Consider the following 21,372-nt stretch of genomic DNA (forward strand, 5'->3'; position numbering starts at 1 on the left):
AGACGAGCTAATGATCAGCCTTATGTTCTTCAGCTGTGTGTCCATCGTCCTAATTTTTTCTTCGTGGCAATGTTATATATTGAAGCAAGGGAGGATGCTGGCTACGTCGACTCTAGTTGTGCTAATGCTGATGCTGGAGAGGGTGACATTTTGATAATGTATAATTTGATAATCTCAGGGGTTTGAATAGAGGCATAGTGTTACACGAGAACCCCTTTTTCTTGGGTTTGCTTACTTCGCTGGAAGATGTATACGTACTATCCACCTTGGCATACTTCAAAATATTTCCAATTTGATTCGTCTTCAGACACTCAACTTCAAGGTAGCAGCACGTATATAGTTAGAAAGTCACAAGACCACGAGCATCAGACGATGTTAATAGTATGATATATACAGCAGTATATTAATATAATATATTAACCTTAGAGTTCTTGCAATCGGTATTTACGGAGCTTTGAAGCAGAAGCTTCTCTTACTCGTTAGCTCTATGCATATATACAGCTCCTAGCTCTAGTTTATGTAGCTCTCTCAGCCTCTCTTCGCTTCTCTTCTCTCCTCGTCCCTTTCTTCACCCTTGTGCCTTTCTAGCTCTGCCTCTCTCTGCTCTGCCCACTCACCCACTTACTCACTCACTCACTCGCCACCAAATCCCCCACAGATAACCGTCTCCGCCCTGCCCCCTAGCAAGATATATAATCCATAACTAGGTCACCACCTTACTTACAGCAAGTAAAGCAGAAATCCCGCTCACACACAAACCCATCCTCGCCGCACCTTCTCGCCGTGCCGCCAGGCGTGCGTACGGGACTACTCCCCAACTCCACGCTCCCCGCTTCGTCCTGATCCCTATCTCTATCCCTATTCCTCCCCCTCCTCGACGGCGAAGCCGCAAGCGAGTCCCGGTGCTTCAAGCTCCTCATCACCGTGCGCGCCAGCGGCGAGCTCTGCACGCCGGATCCCGAGCCGTACCCCGGCTTCGGACCGCGCGAGGCGCGGGAATCGGTTGCCGGGGGCGCGCCGCGCTTGCTGATACGATGCGGGGTGCGGAGCGCGGAGCGCGAGGTGGGGGTAAAAGTAGACGCAGAACCCATGAGGAAACCGTGTCGACGGCCTGTTTTACGGGGTGTGGCGGCTAGGGAGGAAGAGTGGGCGGTGAATCGCGGGGGGGGGTTAGAGGAAGAGTAGGAGTGGGAGTGGGAGTTGGAATAAGAGGAGAGGAAGGGGCTGGGCGCGACGCTCGATGCGAGGACGCTTAGCTCGTCATCGTCTTCGTCCGGGTCGTCTGGGACGAGGGAGGTTAGGGCGTATTTCTTCCTTGCGGAGGCGGTTACGTGGTTCATTTCCGTCTGCGAATCCCGTCGTTTTTTCTTTGGCGTAGTGGGGACTGGGATGGTGGTGCTTGGTTTGGCGGGGAGGGAAGGGCGGTGTTTTGAGGGACTTGGAGATTTTGATGGGGAAACGCTTTTTCTTTGCACGATCTTCGTACGAGGGTCTCTCGGACGTACTTGTGGCCGTAGAGCTAGCTCGGCCTTCTCGAAGAGTCCGGGAATCCTGGATTGGTGTGATATTGGGAGTCGAGCTGGTGGGAGCGTGGGCTCATCCTCGTCCGGCAAGCTTAGGGGGTCGGAGTCTTCTGTAAGGCTGGGCCGACTTGGGGTGCTTTTGGGAGGCATTTCCAGCTCTGCGACTTCCGACTCTGCGATTTCTGACTCTGCGATCTCGGCTTCGTGTGATAAGTCCTTTTCTTGAACGGTGTCGGGCAATTGAGCAGCTTCCTCTAACTGTATTTGTGTAGTTGGACTCTGGGGTGTTTCTCGATGATCATCTGATATAAGGTTTGGCTCAAGCATCTCTTCTATGGCGGCGACTGGGAGCCCTTTGTCCACGAGGCTAGGCGATGTAGTTTCCACATCAATTCCAACAGTTGTATCCTCTGTAGCAAGGCCTTCAAGCTTGGGTTCTTCGATATCTAGCTGAGCAGAATTTGTATCCTGGGCGATATCCTCCGATGAATGGACCGGGATGTCTTCATTCAAGAGGCCGTTATGTTTTCCAGGCTTGTCGGAAGAACGCATCTCTTTGTTTCCCGGGGAGGCTCCCATCTCATTTATAGACGCACCAATTGAGAACAAAGGGTCTGGCTGCTCTGAGTTCTCAGCAATTGGTTGAGGGTTAATCGCAGTACTTTGTAGTACTTCATCCCCATCTAGATTACCTATATTGACAGGCAGCCCTCCATCGTGGTGTTCTTGACTTGGGACAGTAACATCGGTCCCATTGACACAATCTTTGTTACTGACCTCTTCAGGCTGCGTGTTCAGGTCAGGCCCCATGGTTTCTTCACACGGAGCGTCCTCAGACCTCACAGGCTCAAGAGAATCATTCATTTCTGGCGGCAGTAAATCAGTAGGTTCATCAACGAAATCTTCCGTGACATCTTGTGTATCAGTCACATCTGGGTTTGCTCTACGTGATTTCGTCCAGGTGATTTGACCATAGAATTCCGTCTGTTTGCGACCGCGTGAAGACCTCCTACGTTGGGAACCGAGAGATTGAATGTCCCCCTCAGTTGGCGCTTCAGTTAATACCGCGGTTGACGTCTCAGTCTCGGTTATCTCGGTGCCAACTATTTCCTTTACAGGTCCTTCAGATGATGAAGACGGTGGTATTGGTGTAATTGTTGGGTTGTTTGTAGGCTCCGTCGGATTCAGTATCCCAATGCTAGGGGCGGCCTCTATAGTTCTCCCGTGTTCTCCATTTGCTTCGTCATTGGATTCTGGTGGTTTTGCAGGTACGACTGCTTTCTTTGGTCGACCTCGACGTGGCTTTTCGGAACCCTTCTCTTTCCCAGCAGTGGGGATAGATTTGACATCCTTCGGGGCCACTTGTTTTGTTTTCTCAGTCACTACAGTTGGTGGCAAAGACTTCATGCTTTTTATAGACACACTCTTAACAACCTCTTCCGTATTGCTACCCAACAGAAGATCATCCTCTTCAGAGTTGTCTGCATCTGATGCTACGCGAGGTAAAAGTTGCCGAGCCGGAGTCTTCGCAGGAAGTTTCTTCGGTGCTTGTGGATGAAAGAAATCACCGAACGACCCATGGCCAAAGCCTCCTCCCGGAGCTAGCATTGGGCCATATCCGTAGCCAAAGGAAGGCGGATAGCCCATGGATTGGCCTATAAAGCCAAACCTATCCTGATATAGGGGCATAGGTAAGTCCGGAGCTTGCCAGAGCGGGTCAGCCGGCCCGTGACCCATGAACGGGTCCATAAACCCGTATGGGTTTGGAGGTATCCCAGGTGACGAAAACTGAGGATGAGCCATAAGTTGTTGACTTGGTCCTGCATGAAATCCTAGAGGATGATGCGCGGATGGGGTGGCCTGTATCGAGGGCTTGATATGCGAGACTTGAAGTGAGTTGGTCTCCTTTCCTCTCATGATCCTTTCTTCTTCTTCACTTGAGATAGAACCCTCCCTATTGCGATCCTTCTCATCCTCTAGAGACAGGAGATGTCCATTGTTTACTATCACCTCACCGGTCTCAAGATCAATCTCATCGCCGATGTCAGTAAAGTCCCTTTCATACTTTTCGAATATACGTTCAAAGGCTGATTTCAGTCTCGAGGCAGCCTTAGCCCTTCCTTTATCGAGTTCATAAAGAGGATCCTGCCTAGCATCAAATTGTGTCGGGTCCATAGACAATTCGTCCAGATTTGCTTCATCGTCATCATTGTCGTCGTAAGGGGCTTGCCCAAGCCTCATTCTCTTTGCGGGGGGTTCCATGGTTCCGGTCGGCTTTCCATTATTTCAATCCAATCGACAACAGTTAAGGTGCGCTCAATTGCTTGAGATGTAACAGTTCTATGAATTTTTATTCCGAAGTGAATGAGACAAATATGAGAAAGACCTTGTTGTCATTTGATGTCCATTGCTTTGATATTGTTAACGCGTCAATAAAGATCAATAAACGCGACGTTATCTTATCGGGACAATTAACCTTTCGTGGTTCGATACCTGAGCCAGTGCTCCGTATGAAGTACCCCTTCCGCTTATCTGTGAGATAAAGTACATGCTAGAAGGATACAGAAGTAGTACCGGGGATATTCCCGCTATACCCTTGTCTCGCTAAACAGCCTGGGATCAGCTGATGACGTACTGAACACATGCATAATTCGACGTCGGAACCTTTGCGAACTGCTTTTAGCTTCAACTATTTAATCAACATCATCACTATGGAACCAACCACTGTACTACTACCACCAAAGTCACCATGTATTGCCAGAAGTGTCGTGCACCGCTTAAGCTAGATAACTCACTAGCGGATCTCAATCCAGCCGCGTTTGAACTACTCGTTGGTCGGTAACCTGTGAGCGTCAAATCGTCGCATCTAGCTAATTGTTTCCAGCTTCGTCCTCTCAAAAACAGCCTAAGCGACAGCTGTCTTCACGTCTAACCTACCCAAATGACTCCGAGCGAAGAGCCCTCTATGATAGGGTATCGAAAGATACCGGGTCTGCTACGTTTAAGAGAAATAGCAGCGCCTTACGCAGCGACGGCCAACCTCGTGACAGTTCAGCCATGTCTTTCGTCCTCCTGACCGAGTCTCAAGTAGCTCCACCGAGGCTTACGCCTCCAATAGAGTCACCAAATCCAAGACAACAACGTCGAATATCCATGTCGAATGGGCAGCGTAATGATGGAAAACCAGCGCAACCTCACGAAGCCGAGCGCATTAATAAGCTCTTCGAAATATTATCTGCGCGATCCGATATTGATCATCCTATCTGTGTTGAGTGTACAGAAATGCTAGTGGACGGGCTTCAGAAGAAACTAGAATCTACGGCACGGGAACGAGATGCATATGCGGCATTCTTGAAGCAGGTCCAAGCCGATGTGCCTAATGAAGAGGATATCGCCGAATCAGAACAGGCTCTAGCAAAAGCACGCAAAGCAGAGGAAGAATCGATGAAACAACTAGCAGCCTTAGAGAAGGAAAAGGCAGCCTTAGACTTAGAGATCGCAGCTCTCGAGGAGGAATCAGCAGCACTAGATACCGAAGAGGAACAGTTTTGGAGAGAACGCAACGCGTTTACAACAAAACTCACAGAATTCCAGAACGAAAGAGACAGTATAAACTCCAGATTCGACCACGACTCTCAACTCTTGACTAAGCTGCAGCGAGCGAATGTTTATAACGACACATTCTCGATACATCATGACGGTCACTTCGCAACAATCAACGGTCTCAGATTAGGTAGACTGTCGGCGAAACCTGTGGACTGGCCAGAAATTAACGCCGCTTGGGGCCAGGCATTATTGTTAGTTGTCACCGTCGCTGATAAACTGGGGTACAAATTTGATAGCTATGAACCACTACCTATGGGTTCGACATCGAAGATCGTTCGGTATGATTACCAGTCCCCGTCGTCTAGCCGACTAGGTGGTCATCGAAGTGGGCCCCCGCCAGCACCCAAGAAGACCGTCCTAGAACTATTCTGTTCCGGCGACCTTCCACTACAAATGTTGTTCAACCGGAAATTCGACCAGGGAATGGTCGCCTTCTTGGAGCTAGTAAGACAACTGGGAGCCTTCGTCCACCAGCAGACGAAAAACAGTGAACAGGGAGGATACACAGCGAATCCACTGGCACTCCCTTACAAAATTGAGGGAGACAAGATCGGGGATGACAGGATAGGCCATTTCAGCATCAAGCTAGGGATGAACACGGACGAAAGCTGGACAAAAGCATGCAAGTTTGCGCTCACGTGCTGTAAGTTTCTAATAGCACATGCAAGTAACGTTAGCCATGTTACGAACGGTCGTTGAGCTGCATCGGCATTTGGTTGTCAGTACTCGGGATGGTGTTAGGCGTTTCTAGAGGTCGGCAGGACATATTATACCACTGGCTAATTTGCTATACAACTTCGAAGTGCGGGATTATCAATTATCAGAGGAACATCTAGATGAAGCGGGAGATTCTTTACTGCTCCAAGCCTTTAAGGCGTGGGGATCGGTTCTCTGCTGTGGGACAACATATTTGCCTGCTGGCTTTACATACGAGACACAATAGATCACTGGGAAGACCAAGATTCGGATAGAGAATACATAAGTCTATTCACCAACACAAATCAAGCTTATTCCTCCCTCCACGTTCCCGGTTATATAGCAAGATTGTGATTCGAAGTTTTATCCTACCAAAAGGAGAACCCATGTTAGGCCAAAATGGAAAATTCCAATAGCTTCGATGATATCTCATAATTTTGACACGTACTCCCTTGTTTTTCCTTGTATTGATGTCAATGGAACGCCACAACGCCCTACATGGACCGGTGAACATGCACGTACCCGAATCTTGATCTCATTCTCGGTGACTCATTCTCCGAGGGCTGGGAGACTATCAAGTGTTGGGTTCCTCAGCAAACTCATACCGAAATAATGTGAGCTACCTAATCCTTTCCAATACCGTCACTAGCCAGCGGCTCTCCCTCGAGCAGCCAAATGAAAAATACAAAAATAAAGATACAATACAACTATCTAACACCGCCTAGTTCACTCGATCTTCGTCCTGTAATAATGTAGTGGTTAGGGACCTCCTGTCCCATTAATACCATTGACCAAAGCTTTATTAAACCCGGCTTCGAATCTCAGCACCTTAGCATCAGTTGACTACCCAGGTATCCAAGAATTATATGAGCGAAAGCTCCGCCAAACGCTGTATCGATTGCTTCTGAATTACAAGTTTGTTATTCTCTCTATCCACAGCCCAAGAGAAGAAGTCGCATTGCCCACAACTGCAAACGAAGTGTAACATTCCCGTCACTTTCGTGTTCTGTCCAGTGACTTGCAGCCTACTTGGCCATCCGCAATCGCAGTGTGGATTATCTGGACGGATTCCACGTGCATCAGCGAACGTCAGAAATTTGTTGCAAAAGTCGCATCTGAAATACGGCCGTCCCGCGTTGCCATTTGGATTCGATTGCATGCAATGCTTCAGTGAGGCATAGTTGTTGCAAGTACGACACTGCAGTAGGGAATGTCTGATCGGTTCCTGGGACGTAAGATCTGAAAGCATGTTCTACATATGTCAGAAGATATAGTATGATTCGAATATTCCATGTTACTTACTTTGGTTTTCTAGTTGACAATTTTCCACACGGTTCAAAATCTCTCGACGCTGGGGCACCCCTGAATGATGCGCTTGAGAGAAGTTGTTCGTTGCAAGGATAAATCGGAAACAGTCGGTTCAATCCGAGAGAATAGATGTGAGTGTTTTTCAGAACGAGATGTTTCATAAGCCATGAGCGCTTGACGTCGTGGCTCAAGATTGTTGGGTCCCCCACAAACTCCCCGATTGCCTGAGCCTTGGGGTCTTCGGTTGTAAACGCAATGCCTTTCAGGCGTCAACGATGCTGTGAAACGTCAAAATGATACGTGCCGTCTTACATCGACAGAAAATTGAGTCGGCATCCAATGGATATGCACATACCCGACGCAGCCAATATAAACTGCAGTCATTACCACCTTCTCCGAGACACCAACTCCAGAAAGGGGGTGCAAAACGGAGCGCGGCATTTTAGAGCTCCCTGAAGCCACATACGCAGTCACCACTTGCAATGAATACTCCCGTTCAGATTTGTTAACTCAATTATATTGTGGCATACTATGACCTCCCGGCTCTTATTGCTCCATTCTCATTGGCCTCAAACAAACCTAGAGGTCGAACTAGGCAGCTATCATTAAAGTGTTGAAATCGGGTTCCTCGACATCTTCTTCATCCCATTGCCAGAAACTACACCTCCCAAGCCTGCAATTGAAAAAACCTCTGCCGGGTTGTGACGAGGCCCACCCAGCCACTCCTCTCTTGCTTGAAGTTCCGCAACGGCAGTCTGGGTTCGTAGGGTCGTTACCCTCATTATCAGCGAACACGATAAACGTATTGCAGGGATCACAGAAGTAATATGGACGTCCCTGGTTTCCGTTCATGTTCGAGTACCCAGTGATGGCCAGAGACGCCGGTGCGTTGCAGTAATGGCACTGTGGTGGGCCTTTTGAGAAGTCCTGGGAGATGTTCTGTAAGGTATGTTAGAAACTAGCAAAGGAAGGCTCTGGTCGAATGTTACTTACTGCCATAGTCGTCGTTTTATCGAGATATCAGCAAGATTTTCTCGATTTTGATTACAAGTACCTAGTAGGTAGGTTAGTTTATCTTGATCAACCATACCAGAGCAGGATGGGTCACTCTTATTTATAATACTTCGGTGCCTGTTTTCGAAGGCAACTCTTTTGTCCGTGCGAACGTTCTTATGCATATCTGCTTCCTTGAAGCAGCCACAGCTTTCTTCGCATACCCCTAAGCACATCAAACACTGAATACGTCACATTTCCCCTTTTTTCCTGCTTCCGCAGCTATGGCTTTGTGTAACCAGTCTTTTGACTGGCGCCTGTTCTTATAGAAAGGATATGGTAAAGATACCTATTTTGCTTAAACACATAAGTTGATAACATCTCATCGTCGCCCATAAGAGGTAGTTAAAGGTTGGTTAAGTAAGAATTCCTTGAAGTCAGGTGAACCTGGAAACAGGTGAGAATCAAGGAAATGCAAGGACAAGGCCCCCCTGTTCAGCCCTGTCAGCCCGGTAAAGTGGTTAGATGTGGGGGTAAGACGGATCAAAAGGCAGGCATAGGCGGCTTCGTTCTCCGGGCGCGACGCCGCCTCGTGGAAAAGCAAATGCTTACATTGAGATACTCCGGTAGTCAAGTTAAACCCCGGGAATTATATAGGTATTTGGCCAATGATAATACTCCTGATAGTTCAGTTAGTCAACCAGAAAAGGTCAGCTGCACCTAAGGAGTAGGTACTTGAGTCACAATGTGATACCCATCTTCTTGGAACACAACTAAAGCACGTCCATATCTTTTCTATAGATATATTCGGTGACTCTAATTCTCTTTTTCTGAGTCGGACCGTACTTCATTTCCCTTCGATTCCCCTCCAAATGAATCGGCAAATGTTCTGGATACTGGAACCTTATTTCTATCGGACTGATCACTAGATTCGTTACTAAGGATTCAACTTGTTCATTTTCTGAGGCCTATGTGTCTGCCAACGAAAAATCCTTCTGACAACAATCTTGTTTCAAGAATAATCACGTGAAACCAAATATTGAAGATATCTCCAAGACCCAGACCAGACAGATTCAACACACAGACCACCTGACCTTGGACCTGGAAATGATATCTGACAATCTTGAGGATGATAAGAGCCGTGATGCGGCATAGCACTCAGAGGGTTGTATGAAAGCATGATGTTGACAAGGATGAAGAGATATATCTCTTCGTTGTTCTTGATTAGCCTCGAAACGTTTTAAATAGGTATCACGGTAATAGACAGAATAGGTCAATTAGCATTAGAACACCGCCCCATAGGGCTGACAAAAACTAGGTAAACATGAGGCAGTTCTCAAATATATCTCATTTACTACCTATTTCAATTTCTAATTACTAAAGCGCAGTAACGCGGACACAGAGAGGCGCAACGACGCAGCGCCAACAGTTATGAATAACCCTCATCACCTAAGCGCATCTAATTAGATATGCACTCTTAAGACTTTTGAAATTTCACTCCCCATGTACACTACTCCCGGGTTAATTTTGCGTTGCTAGTTACGCGAATATATTGCTCAAATGCTCTTCGTGGTTTAGCTTCTCGGAGAGCACTTGGCTTGGACCGCTTGTACTGAACAAAATCTTGAACCTTCGGCCCGTGCTGAGAGCACGCAATCTATTCAGAAGCATATAAAGGTAGGGTCGAGTCTTGTTGTTCTCTAACCTTTCTAGGCCGTCGATGACACAGACAAGAAATGGTGGTATGTATTCCAGGAGGGTAGTAAGCATGTCCAGCGCCGGTTCAACGCTTGCGAGGGTCCCATCGAGCTTGTCAAAGTACGGCGTGTTCAACGTTCCCGGGCGTTCGAATCTCCGAGGGATATATGTGATGAGCTGTCGGATCAAGGTGTAAACGAGATCAGCCACAGGAGATGGAGGTTCGGAAACGGAAGATCTAGACCCCAGGTCAGGACGGCCATACATGGAGAAAATAGCCATCGGTAGTCCCGCTTCATAAGCAAGGCCGCAAAGTCGGATTCCCATTCTCGGGAGCGTCATGAGTTGGACGTCATTACTTGTCCGACCTTCAGCCCACATGAAGTGAGAACCATTGGATGTGATCCATAACCTGATATTCCCGTCGGTGTTAAAGGAAAAATGTAGAGGCTCAGGCTTGAGAGCGAGTAGTCGGAGATAAGAAGGAAGAAAATGAATCAAATTTTGAAGACGAAGCGCTAGCTGTCTAACTTCCTTTCTTGTCTGGTATTGGGTTCGTTCGTCTATAACAAAAATACCTATTTATTCAGTTCGCTACGCATGGACTAGATGTATAGGATGTTATGGGAACTCTTACCTGGAGGTGGCCCAAAAAGATCCCTAAGGAAGTCGGCAGGGTTCCGGTGCGCGGCCCACCCGTCGTAAATATGCCAGAACGCCTGTTCGGCTCGTTCCGCCGTCATTGGCTCATGATCTCTCATTTTTTTCTGCTACACTACCAGTTTCTTTTTTGCGGGATCGTAACTTAATGTAAGATGACTCTGTTATTGTGTAGGGTGATAATAGCTGAGCATCGGGAAGCTGGCAAAACTCATATTTATATACAGAAATCTCACAGGCATGAGGGAAAACTTCAGTGTTAATTCCACTATTTTGACAGCAAATACCTTAAGATGCCATAAAGATATGACTCTTCACGGCAGAACCCAAATTCCAGAATACCAGTCATAGCAACTCACAGCATTAAAGAGGGTATATCTGGAGAGGTGAAACTAGCAGCCCCTGACTGCTTGATAACACTGTGTATAAAAGAAGCATCACTAGATTCATCATTCACGCTCTAAACAGAGGTAAAATTTCCCAACGTCATATCTACATAGGCAATATTATTGTATATCTCAGTATCAGGCAGTTGCCTTACAATTAAATCAAATTCACTGAAAGTGAACATAATAAGATGCGGCGTCGTCATAATAGATAAACTATCGACTCGTGATGATGCAAGGACATTTTCGCTATCATCCTGTAGTTGAGAACATGTGAATCAATACTGCATCATGAGAAGACGCATGGAGCAGTTTATTGCTTCTATAATACATATATTTATCGCTGTAGGGATGTCTTCTTCTACAAGCTTTTAGTCCATCAACTACTCGGCCAGGAAAGCAACAGCAGCGCCATGGAAAAGAGGTCAAATATTCGCCGATATGCCCAGACAGTCAGGGACTACTACGACGATGGAGAACGCGAGGGCCGGGTAACGATATACGTCGAGCCGAGACAGATATATGATGCCACTACTGCTTTGGTGGACGCCCGGAGAGACAAGGTCCTGTTTATCCAACTACCTTTTAATTCACCTCGATTACTGAACCTCTCCCACGAGCTCTTGCATTCTATACGCGATGTCAGCCATGTTCCCTGTACCTGGTTCTTCGGTAGCAACCGAGCCTTCCAGGGGCGCTATCCCACACCTCAAGGCAAGATGTTGTCGCTTCTGAGCAGCATGATAGTGCAGCTGATCAAACTCTTGCCGAAAAGATTCAACGACCCGGACATGGCGCTCTCACAGCAAGTATTCAATAGCCTGCACCTACCCCAACCGGACCACATGGGGATGGCCATATCAATCCCCGTGGCTATCAATATCATCAAAGCCCTCCTCAAAGTGATTCCCCACGGGATACTATTCTTCTTCGAAGGATGCGATGACCTAGCACAAGCATATGAGAGACCTCTTGACGAAATTTGTGGACACTTTGCGTATTTACTTCGTTGCTTAGCACGACACGAATCGGGAAGGCCTCGAAAGATACTATGGATCCAGTCCGGAGCGTCTGCCTCCTTCGAAACAACGATATCAGGGGCGGTGAGAGCCGAAAACTACAACAGGGTTGAGTATCCCCGAGATTGGAATGATGGGAGAAGGAGAGGAACTAGAAGTATTCTAACTACACGACCATCATATGAACAAAGAGAAAGATGATCCATTGCTACGACTCAAGGGACAATCTTTCAGTCACCTTTCTGGGTTACTTAACCGCGAAAAGTTATTAAAGAAAAGGGGGGCCTGGATTTCCTTTCCGGAACATATGAATCAATGTATACGCCACAGGGTTAGAGGGTGGATGAAGATCGGGGAATCAATGCAAAGCTTTTTTTCTATTTATTTATGGAAATCATCGTTGGTAACTCCTCTTCGTGTCTCTAGAGCTAATTCCACAGCGAGAGAACGATCTAATTTGGCAACATATTAGTACCGTATTAAATTGAACAGAAACGTTGGGGAACTTACTCCCTGTGTCTATGCATTAAATTTTATTGACGATATAATCCATATTTTTGGACTTTCGTTGGGTTTGTTAATTTGGTAAGGTCTTAGTCCTTCACATCTCACCACATTGAGCAATGACGACGTCCATGTCTGGGACGTCTCGTCCACGGCGACCAGTCTTGGTCTTCTCAATCTTCTCAACTACGTCAAGACCATCGACGACTTTGCCGAAGACAACGTGCTTCCCGTCAAGATGAGGGGTAGGCACGGTAGTGATGAAGAATTGAGAACCGTTGGTGTTGGGGCCAGAGTTCTAAGATGGGATTAGCATAGCTAGGGAATTGTGAACCCGAGTAACTCACGGCCATAGAAAGCAGGCCCTTCTGAGTGTGCTTGAGAGAGAAGTTCTCATCCTCGAAAGACTTAGTTCCGTAGATGCACTTAAAAAAAGGGGTTAGTATCCATTTTGACTCCCCTCTCCTGAATGACTTACGGTGCTTCCAGTACCGTCGCCGTTGATGAAGTCTCCACCCTGAATCATGAAGTTGTTGATCTGAGATCCATTAGCACGACGTAACCCTAGACAGCTAGACAGTCCAAGGGAACATACGATTCGGTGGAATTTGCTTCCCTTGAAGCCCTGGCTCTGGCCTCGGCTGTTCTTGAACTCGCCGGTGCAGAATTGGCGGAAGTTCTCCGCAGTGCGGGGCACGACATCTTTGAAGAGCTCAAAGGTAACGCGGCCGAGAGGCTCACCTAATGCTAGTTAGAGCTGGGGTTACAACTTGGAACCGGTATTTTCAACATGTAAGTCGAAGACATATGTAAGTCAAATAGATCACGTGATCTCCTTCCAAATCAATCGACCCATTGTAGGATTCTGAAGGAGAGACCCAGACGGGAATAGGATTGCAACCGCTTACCTCCGAGCGTAATGTCAAAGAAGACCCTGTCGATTCCATCCAGTTAGCACGGAAGCCCCGGAAGAATGTTGGTGCTGATAGCTGACAGCTGCTGAGCCACCATCTCGCGTAAAAGGCTTTCACTTACAAAGGGTTTCCGGAAGCCGGAAGCTGTGTGGGCGCCATCTCGGCAATGTGGATAGGTATTTGAATGGCGTGATGGTGTGTTCCGGGGATGGGATGGTATTGCCGAAATCGGTAGTAGACGCGAAGAATTTGAGAAAGCTGTTTCGGCCTCGGTTACGGTGGTCTGGGTGGTGAAGTTTCGGAAAGCGGGAGGAATTTCAGAGTGATCAACTTCTAAATCTGCTAATCCGGAGGTGCGAAATAAGTACGTAACTTCCCCATCTTTACCGGATCATGGAAAGATCGACTATGCGCCGCGGGGCTTGTGGGACTAGTGGGGTTTCAAGGTTTGATGCCAAATACGTATGTTCCAGAAAACAGGAAGCAACCACTCTTGCTTACAGTTTGGGTTTTTTACTACATCGTAATTGAGGAAATGACTAACAGTAACAATCTTTTTGACAATCTTTTGAAGCAAATCGCAATAATTCCATCGTTGGCCATAGACCTCATAGGATCGACGTCTATCATCCATTGGCCATACCCAACCTAGCATATGATCTCGTTGACGACCGCTATGGCCACACCAACTAATGTGATTGTCGTATTGAACTCACCGTCCCACCTTCAATGATACATACCTACCTACACACATGCATACATGTCAAACGACTATAACTTACGACAATCGTCTATAGTGATTGTAATAGTCAGGTTAAAAATCAATTACGGACTTGTCAAGATGTTTGACAAACGTTTGACAAGCTAACTAACGTTCACGAGCTCTAAAAGAGCCTAACCAACGCAGAGACAGGGCTGACTTCGACTTACGAATTCTCGTATCCGCTTCTAAGGCTGTATGGCATTTCTATTATATGGTGCGCTCGGCACTCTTGTTAGCCTCGCACTCTTTGGTTTCAGCTTCGCGTGCTATTGGTCTAGTCGTTGACAAATCCTGGAGGCCGTACTTGGCACGAATCGCCGACTGTCACAGTTCTAGGCACTAGTAAAGCACTACTAAACCGAGCCATTCGTCTAGCTTCGCAAATTGCCTATACAGGAAAGAGGTATAGGAAACGAGGACCGGGCGTCAAAATGGGTTGTCGACGTGAAGATTCTTTGAGTGTTTCTGACTCACTCTTTTCCAGCTCGGTTCGCCTGGGATTTAACTGATGGGGTTTGGATTACGAAGACGGCAGTGGGCTCAACGAGGACAGCGAGGACAAAAGCTCACCAACGTTAAAGGCTGAAGTTTAGGAGTTTAATACAGATCATTAGCTTGGCGCATGTGGCACGGATGACTTAATCTGGACAGGTAAGAGATCCTCTTTGATACTGTACGAGTATTACTCCGATGATTCGTGGAATACTAACAAGGGTCGCATAGACATACTGCCGGCGCAATAAAGATGGCCGAGACTTACTAGAACAACATAGCCGCATTCTTACTGACATGTGGGAATCATCCAACTAAATTTAAGCTACGGTTGTCGCTAATTCCAAATTATGACAGAGCAAACATTTTGAACCTGACATAACGTTAATTTGTGTTATTTTAGACCTGAGCGGCACACCATAGTGTCGCTCATAGTCGTTGAACTTTGAATGAAGTCAGGGGCTACAATTGCATACCTGTATGGATAAATTTCGCGACAAGCTAATGCTGGCAGTTTCACTTGTATCATAAGTACCTAACCACCATGCTGTCGCGTCTTACTGTACTACCTATCTACGGGTTTTGTATCATGCTCGAATAAGCGTATGGAACTCATGCCCTGCTACGCTTACGTAGTACTACTATACCGACAGTCGTTATTACCTAGATCTCTAATTCCTTAATTAGCTCCCGATGTCCACTAAGCAGCGGGAGCTTCGGGATCTTGAGCATTGATGCATATATGCAGCCTTGGGTATTACAACTCACGATACACTAGAAGAAAACAACGAATTGGTGTTGAACTTGACCTGCTACAGTCGTAAAATCATCCTATATGCTATGTTATCTGGGAATATAACATGCTCGCATGGAACAGTTATGTACATGTGCTCCTACAAGATGGCCTGACGAGAACGCATAATCGTAACACAGGTCATTTATACTGGCAACACGATATGATATTCTAGCAAATACAATCTCTTTTTATTTGTTTCCATTTCATTCTGGTAATCTTGGAAGCTTGCGATGTGTTCGACAGCGACACGGAGACAATGGCGGCATCTACGCTAATAATGCTTCAGGGGTACGCTAGCCTGTATCTAAGCGCCCATCCAGCTATCTGGTCACTTACTATAGATCTGAAATTAGTATCTGCGCAACCAACAACAATACTTTTCAGGTTGCGATATGCATACGCACGTATAAGGAGATTTAATCCTTATTTATTTTCATTGTTACCATTGCCGAAACTACGGAACGGGTTTCGTTAAGCCTCATAAGAACTGAAAATAGTATATTTGTACCTACTTAGCAACGTGATGTCCCGAAACTACATGTTCTCAGTTATAGAACGTCAAATACGTATGTATTTAGCATTTAATATTTCAGCCGTTAGAAGGTTTACAACTCGAAATTTAGCATAACGTTGATGACCGTTTTGGCCCTGCCCGTCTCGAAACTCAAATTCAATAGATTGGAACCAATAGAAAAGCCATCAACCCACTATCTGCAAGTCACATTGCCGATCTCTTTCCTTGCTCCCACCTATATTACTACATGCATGATCAATTCATGATGTAATCAGCCAACTCACCTAAGCATTAGGTACGTACGGTGAATTTACTGTATGGAACGTTATTAAGGTGTACTTGTTTTTGTTTGCTACTATCGCCAATACTGGTATGTATCCACGCAATTGACAAACTCTACCAACTGCACCGGATTCAGTGTATTTGATATTTGGTATCTCCTGTTTATTTATCATGGCCTAAAACCACGACCCGAAACGGGGTTGACGGGGGTTGACTACCTGCACATACCTAAATACCTAGTCAGTTCTAGTAGGTACATAGATGCACGTATGCATCTCCATTTCCTTGTTCGGTTTAGACATGCCATGGTCCTTCACCTAGGCGCTGGGGCCACCGTTTTATTGGTTGATTGAAGGACCCACCGCCACCTATCATTCAAGCCGAAAGGCCAAAACCGCCCCAGCCGTCCCCAGCCCCGATCCAACCGTCTGGCCAGTTCCGTCTTTGAACTTGGCTGCACTTGGCTGTTCTGGTTGTTCTGGCTGTGCTTGCGCACTCTCTGGCACTGCATCACAGGACCGTCACCCCCCAAATCCTTCCTTTTCCCTCCATTAGTCCCCCTTGTTCTTTGCGGTCGCACCTTTCTCTTTCTCCACCCGTCCCCTTGGCTAAAGACCGAACTAACGCCTCTAACTTTCAAGACATTATTGTTCCTTCCAACTCGCCTATACTTGGCGCTATCGCTGCCGCTACTGGAACGGTCGGCTACATTTGTCATTTTGTCGTTTTTGCCATCTTTTCTCCTCAAACCTTGGCTTTTGCATCTTGGAACTCAACTAACAAACAAAGACGACGAATATCGTGCACACTTTGCTAGTTGCCGATATCTCCCATCGCTGACTCGATACAATCTCTATTCGGGCGATTCTAGTAGTAAATGGCATCGCAGTTCGGGGTACGACCGTGTTGATAGGATCATCAGTCCATTTCCGGCCATCAAGTCGAGGCTTTTTGCCAATGACCTCCTCGCTTGGATTTTGAATCGGCTGCCTCCGAAATCTAATTTCCAATAGGCATTTCCAGTTGCGAAGATGGTCGCTCTCAATCAAGTCGTGGCCGATGGCGCCCATTTGGTCGCAAGGGCCGTCGAATATCAAATTCGGCAGGCCACTTCGACAGTATTGAGTTCAAGCGGCTCTGCGACGCCGTCTCCGTCTCCCACATCCGGCTCTTCCATTTCGTCGACAACTTCGCCGACCGCATCCCCAGACCCTTCCGCTGGCAACAGCAACAATAACGATCAGAACAATGGTGGACAGTCGTCGACTAGCTCTCCTTTGCTATTCTTTGTTGCGTTGGGGTTTGGCGTTGTCTTCACGAACCTATGGTGAGCCAATATTGATGATATAATCTATAGCCGTATCCTCTCGTTTTGTTCTAATTCCGTGGAATAGGATTATTGTCGGCGTTAAGTATTGTTTCAGATATAATGCTCGAAATCGACAGCTGCGAGGATTGGATGAAAATGGCGAGCCCATCAACCTTGAGAATATGCCTGCCCGGCCGCATAGAAGACGTCGTGAGAAGAAGTTGATGACTATGGACGAAGTCAATGAAAAATTCCCTATGATGAAATACAAGGCTTGGGTGTCAGCACGTGCGAGAGAAGGATTGCCAACTGCCGGCGGCGTATCTGCACCAGCGAGTCGCGCTAATAGCGTAATGAGCGTCGAAGGTGTCGTGCCAGAAATACCATCTAAGGAACCATCTCATACTGAAGAGCACCCTGACTCTGCCGCTATTCCGGAACCTGTAGGTCACGAAAAGCCGAACACCAGCCCGGGGATCCAGGACAACGCATCGGACGATAACGTTGCTGCTGAAAACACTCTTACCCAATCAAAAACCGCCGAGAGTACTATTACGAAAGATCATGATCGCCGTGCAAGCGTCGATGAAGACGACGAGGACGAGCACATAGATGCCGCCCTGCCTCCCGAGCTTGTTGGTACACAGGGCGACACGTGCGCTATCTGTATCGACACGCTCGAGGACGATGACGATATCCGTGGCTTGACCTGTGGTCACGCTTTCCACGCAGTTTGCATCGATCCCTGGTTAACCAACCGGAGGGCTTCCTGTCCTCTCTGCAAGGCCGACTACTATACACCTAAACCCCGCCCGCCTCCTGCAGACGGGGACCCGACTAGTCCTACATCCCCTAACGTTGATCCGACTCGAAACAATGGCCGTATGAGCTTGCCGAGGACTCCGCAACGTACGTTTACTTCGTGGAGTAATTTCCGGGGAGGCCCGCGTGGTATGATTCCGGGTCGCTTCGGGGGTGTGGGTACGGAATCGTCCAATTATAGTCGACCTCCTCGAATATGGGAGAGAAATCGCGCAGACCGCCGACGCCACCCCGAACCGCAGCCGGCCGCATCGGATAACGCAGGTCTTTTCACAAGAGTTCGCAGTCGACTCCCACCATTCAGGTTGAATGAGCTGATGCGAAGGGAACGCAACGGGCAGACAGCGGAAGCTGATGATGTCACTGCTTCCGGTGCTAACGGCGCCGCAAATACCACGCCCTCGCAGTTGGAAGCAGGTGTACGGCCGTCGGGAACTACGGCGAATTAAGAATTCCTAATCTCCATAGAACGTCGGCTTAATCAACGGAATATATAAATGTTACATTGTTTACTGGTGGCTTTTTCGATTATATCATGTACACGACATCGCGAAATGAGCTCGCATATCATACCCTTATTGTGTGCTCTGAATTTCTCTTTTCATCTTCACTTTTCCTACGGCTGTTGATATTCTGCTAATACCTACCTGTCCGATGCGAAGGATTGAGTAGGCCGAGCAAGAAGGCGGGAGCACAATGTGAGGGTTGTGAGGAGTTAACCTTCGGTTATGATATATTGGCGATGTCTAGAAGGAAACCTGAGACACTTCGTCATTGTCATAACTTAGGTTTCAGGGTTTCGGTCTAGACCCCACGCCTGTGAAAAAAAGGGGGCTGAGCTGAGCCGAGCCTGGTTTGTTGGGAGGCGTCACATGCATTTTGTAGGAGTAGGCGGTGTTTTCGCGTTCGAGGCTACAAGCGGGCGGGCTGTTTGGCAAAGGTTATTGTTCTAAAGAGTTGTTGAAATAGCTTGCATGGAAGAGTAAGCGGGAGGCTGTTCGAACTTTTTGAATTATGGAGTCACCTACCCGCTCTAACGAAGGGTTGGTGGTTGTTGGCCACCGGAAGTGGCAATGTATCTCATGCAGAGGAATAGCGGACAGCAGAACGCGAGAATAATAATTTATTATTCGACATGACATTGGCTTGGTATGTGAGTGACTACGATGCATGGGAATTACTTGGTTATCTCAAGCATCGATACGTTTCGTAAAATGAATCTATCGTTGTTTTTGCAGTCTAGCACTACCTAGCAGCACATAAACGGTGAATAGGGTATCTTGAGTCGACATTCAAATCTAGTCCCTTCCCCTCTCCTCATCGTCATACGTAGACATATACGTATCTTTTCATCTGTCTAACCTACATCCTCCCGCCTATTTGTAGGCCCCTCCCTTCCTCACATCACACCACATCACATTCACATCCAACATCACATCACAGATATTTCCCCTTCGCAAACCGGCCCCCGAAGTCCGCAGCGCGGCTCATCAGCTCGCGCCGCTGGCCGGCGCTGATGCGGCCGCCGGACCGCACGTCCTTCTCGCGGTCGAAGGCGCGCTTGCTCGGGTCGTCTTCCTCTTCGTCGGGGGCCAGCTGGCGCCCCTTGCGCGACGCCTGGTGCTCCTCGTACAGCGACTTGCCGCGCGTCGCCTCCGTGTACCCGCGGATGCGCGCCGCTTGCTCCGCGTCTAGGTCTGTCTTCTTTCCTTGGTTCGTGCTGTTCCCGGTGGTGGCTGTGGAGGTGGAGGAAGAGGTGTCCCGCCCGAGCACGGCGTTCTCGAGACGCTTGCGTTTTTGTTCCGGGGTTTCGGTCCATATGCTGGCTATCTCGCCGCCGCTAGAGCCCCGGCTGGGGTCCGTGTTGGCGCGTGGTCCCGAGGCGAAGCGTCGGCTTTTGAGTTTTGTTGGGTCCGGCGCTCGTGACCCGGATGAGGTGGGGAGCGCGAGCATCCATTCGTCGCGTTGTGGTTTTGCGGCGCCTTCTTCGGCGGCGCGGGCCGCGGATGCTGCGAGAGCGGCGGTTTGGCGCGCTTGGTGCGAGGATGAGGTTGGGAGGGCTGGGCCGTAGCCGTCGTCGGAATCGGAGTCCGAATCTGAGGCTGGGTCCGGAGGACGCTCGGAGAGGGCGGCTGGTGGTGGGGCGGGACCTTGTACGCGTTTCGTGGGCGCTGAGGCGGGTTTTGGTGCTGGTCCCATTTCAGAGTCTGAGGAGTCTGCGGTTTCTGATGGGATTTCGTCGCGGTTTGTGGATGGGAGTGTAGGGCCTATAGAAGGTTTTGTTTGGGGTTTTGCTGTGGGAGGCGGTGGAGGAGCTGATGGGCCGATGGCGTCGTCGTCGCTGTCCTCTAATTCGACCTCATCTGTGTTTAGAGGTGGTAGGGAAGGCCCTATAGGTCCTTTGGTCGGAGGCGCAGGTGCAGGTGCGGATGGGCCGTAGTCGTCCTCATCGTCGCTGTCGAGATCTACTTCGTCTTGGTTGCGGTCTGTAGCTCGTTGTTTTGCTGCTGGCGATTCTGGAGATTCGTCGTCAGGAGTACGCTTGCGTTTCGAAAGGTGCGGTGGCAGTTGCGGTCCTATGGACGACATTGTAGTGGATATCGAGGTTGTAAGTGTCGGCAATGGCGGAAATAGAAAGCTTAATGTTGCGATTTGAATCTTGAAATCTAGAAAGACACTGAAAGTTTACTTTGTAGGTGCAGGGATTTGGGCGAATAAACAGGGGTCTCGATTGAAATTGGGGTGGTTAGTTGCATCACGTTGGCTCGTGCGTCGCTTATCCCTCAGCGCTTCTTAGCTGATAACGACCGCTGATTGGCAGTGGTATGTTTGCTAATAATAAGGCTGAGCTAGCTTGGCTCGGTGCCTATGAGGTACGTAAGGCAGTGAATGGATTCAGAGAAGCTGCGATAGCCATATCAAATGCTAAACTTATTTGTGCCACTCCTTTCTTGTACATACCTCAAACCTAATTCAACAAAAAACGATCCGCGTTCCGCGAAAAATAGAATCCAGCGATTCCATTACGATATTCACGATCTGAATCTTGGCTTTTGATAGAGCTACGAAGTTGATAATTGAGCTATT

General features: G+C 48.0%; 9 protein-coding genes across 9 annotated transcripts; 4 read left to right on the forward strand and 5 right to left on the reverse strand.

The window, feature by feature from the left end:
• Nucleotides 1-375: 375 nt before the first annotated feature.
• F4807DRAFT_285107 (uncharacterized protein) lies at nucleotides 376-3,934 on the reverse strand. Its single transcript, XM_047994733.1, has one exon. It carries the CDS (start codon nucleotides 3,783-3,785, stop codon nucleotides 717-719), a length of 3,069 nt encoding a protein of 1,022 aa, XP_047849956.1. The 5' UTR covers nucleotides 3,786-3,934; the 3' UTR covers nucleotides 376-716.
• Nucleotides 3,935-4,186: 252 nt separating this feature from the next.
• Nucleotides 4,187-5,973, forward strand: F4807DRAFT_285146 (APG6-domain-containing protein). Its single transcript, XM_047994734.1, has 2 exons — nucleotides 4,187-4,357; nucleotides 4,408-5,973. Exons 1-2 carry the CDS (start codon nucleotides 4,273-4,275, stop codon nucleotides 5,826-5,828), a joined length of 1,506 nt encoding a protein of 501 aa, XP_047849957.1. The 5' UTR covers nucleotides 4,187-4,272; the 3' UTR covers nucleotides 5,829-5,973.
• A 1,659-nt stretch (nucleotides 5,974-7,632) lies between these two features.
• F4807DRAFT_443299 (uncharacterized protein) lies at nucleotides 7,633-8,793 on the reverse strand. Its single transcript, XM_047999542.1, has 3 exons — nucleotides 8,242-8,793; nucleotides 8,127-8,187; nucleotides 7,633-8,072 (listed from the first exon to the last, which is right to left on the reverse strand). The coding sequence occupies exons 2-3, from the start codon at nucleotides 8,130-8,132 to the stop codon at nucleotides 7,725-7,727; spliced, it is 354 nt and encodes a 117-aa protein (XP_047849958.1). The 5' UTR covers nucleotides 8,133-8,187; nucleotides 8,242-8,793; the 3' UTR covers nucleotides 7,633-7,724.
• Nucleotides 8,794-9,665: 872 nt separating this feature from the next.
• On the reverse strand, nucleotides 9,666-10,585 carry F4807DRAFT_464726 (uncharacterized protein; the record flags this gene model as incomplete). The annotated part of the gene is made up of 2 exons (XM_048002177.1): nucleotides 9,666-10,402; nucleotides 10,462-10,585. The coding sequence occupies 2 exons, from the start codon at nucleotides 10,583-10,585 to the stop codon at nucleotides 9,666-9,668; spliced, it is 861 nt and encodes a 286-aa protein (XP_047849959.1).
• A 693-nt stretch (nucleotides 10,586-11,278) lies between these two features.
• F4807DRAFT_471115 (uncharacterized protein) lies at nucleotides 11,279-12,090 on the forward strand (the record flags this gene model as incomplete). Its single annotated transcript, XM_048002891.1, has 1 exon — nucleotides 11,279-12,090. The coding sequence occupies exon 1, from the start codon at nucleotides 11,284-11,286 to the stop codon at nucleotides 12,088-12,090; it is 807 nt and encodes a 268-aa protein (XP_047849960.1). The 5' UTR covers nucleotides 11,279-11,283.
• A 364-nt stretch (nucleotides 12,091-12,454) lies between these two features.
• On the reverse strand, nucleotides 12,455-13,601 carry F4807DRAFT_285182 (putative U-snRNP-associated cyclophilin). The gene is made up of 6 exons (XM_047994735.1): nucleotides 13,429-13,601; nucleotides 13,302-13,327; nucleotides 12,989-13,134; nucleotides 12,872-12,931; nucleotides 12,741-12,818; nucleotides 12,455-12,691 (listed from the first exon to the last, which is right to left on the reverse strand). Exons 1-6 carry the CDS (start codon nucleotides 13,464-13,466, stop codon nucleotides 12,491-12,493), a joined length of 549 nt encoding a protein of 182 aa, XP_047849961.1. The 5' UTR covers nucleotides 13,467-13,601; the 3' UTR covers nucleotides 12,455-12,490.
• A 1,687-nt stretch (nucleotides 13,602-15,288) lies between these two features.
• Nucleotides 15,289-15,917, forward strand: F4807DRAFT_443306 (uncharacterized protein). Its single transcript, XM_047999543.1, has one exon. The coding sequence runs from the start codon at nucleotides 15,615-15,617 to the stop codon at nucleotides 15,831-15,833; it is 219 nt and encodes a 72-aa protein (XP_047849962.1). The 5' UTR covers nucleotides 15,289-15,614; the 3' UTR covers nucleotides 15,834-15,917.
• A 1,161-nt stretch (nucleotides 15,918-17,078) lies between these two features.
• Nucleotides 17,079-18,980, forward strand: F4807DRAFT_285236 (uncharacterized protein). Its single transcript, XM_047994736.1, has 2 exons — nucleotides 17,079-17,481; nucleotides 17,549-18,980. Exons 1-2 carry the CDS (start codon nucleotides 17,186-17,188, stop codon nucleotides 18,732-18,734), a joined length of 1,482 nt encoding a protein of 493 aa, XP_047849963.1. The 5' UTR covers nucleotides 17,079-17,185; the 3' UTR covers nucleotides 18,735-18,980.
• A 457-nt stretch (nucleotides 18,981-19,437) lies between these two features.
• F4807DRAFT_443309 (uncharacterized protein) lies at nucleotides 19,438-21,068 on the reverse strand. The gene has a single exon (XM_047999544.1). It carries the CDS (start codon nucleotides 20,872-20,874, stop codon nucleotides 19,723-19,725), a length of 1,152 nt encoding a protein of 383 aa, XP_047849964.1. The 5' UTR covers nucleotides 20,875-21,068; the 3' UTR covers nucleotides 19,438-19,722.
• Between the last annotated feature and the right edge of the window lie 304 nt (nucleotides 21,069-21,372).

This window comes from Annulohypoxylon truncatum (assembly GCF_022578515.1).
Source record: "Annulohypoxylon truncatum strain CBS 140777 unplaced genomic scaffold F4807scaffold_43, whole genome shotgun sequence".
NCBI lineage: Eukaryota > Fungi > Ascomycota > Sordariomycetes > Xylariales > Hypoxylaceae > Annulohypoxylon > Annulohypoxylon truncatum.

Bases quoted from the DNA above. Each gene is read 5' to 3' on its own strand.
- F4807DRAFT_285107 (XM_047994733.1), bottom strand. From the start codon at position 3,785: ATGGAACCCCCCGCAAAGAGAATGAGGCTTGGGCAAGCCCCTTACGAC.
- F4807DRAFT_285146 (XM_047994734.1), top strand. From the start codon at position 4,273: ATGTATTGCCAGAAGTGTCGTGCACCGCTTAAGCTAGATAACTCACTA. The intron at 4,358-4,407 runs GTCGGTAACCTG...AATTGTTTCCAG, and splicing joins CGCGTTTGAACTACTCGTTG to CTTCGTCCTCTCAAAAACAG.
- F4807DRAFT_285182 (XM_047994735.1), bottom strand. From the start codon at position 13,466: ATGGCGCCCACACAGCTTCCGGCTTCCGGAAACCCTTT. The intron at 13,328-13,428 runs GTAAGTGAAAGC...TGGAATCGACAG, and splicing joins CCGGCTTCCGGAAACCCTTT to GGTCTTCTTTGACATTACGC. The intron at 12,692-12,740 runs GTGAGTTACTCG...ATCCCATCTTAG, and splicing joins AGGGCCTGCTTTCTATGGCC to AACTCTGGCCCCAACACCAA.
- F4807DRAFT_443306 (XM_047999543.1), top strand. From the start codon at position 15,615: ATGGCGGCATCTACGCTAATAATGCTTCAGGGGTACGCTAGCCTGTAT.
- F4807DRAFT_285236 (XM_047994736.1), top strand. From the start codon at position 17,186: ATGGTCGCTCTCAATCAAGTCGTGGCCGATGGCGCCCATTTGGTCGCA. The intron at 17,482-17,548 runs GTGAGCCAATAT...TCCGTGGAATAG, and splicing joins GTTGTCTTCACGAACCTATG to GATTATTGTCGGCGTTAAGT.
- F4807DRAFT_443309 (XM_047999544.1), bottom strand. From the start codon at position 20,874: ATGTCGTCCATAGGACCGCAACTGCCACCGCACCTTTCGAAACGCAAG.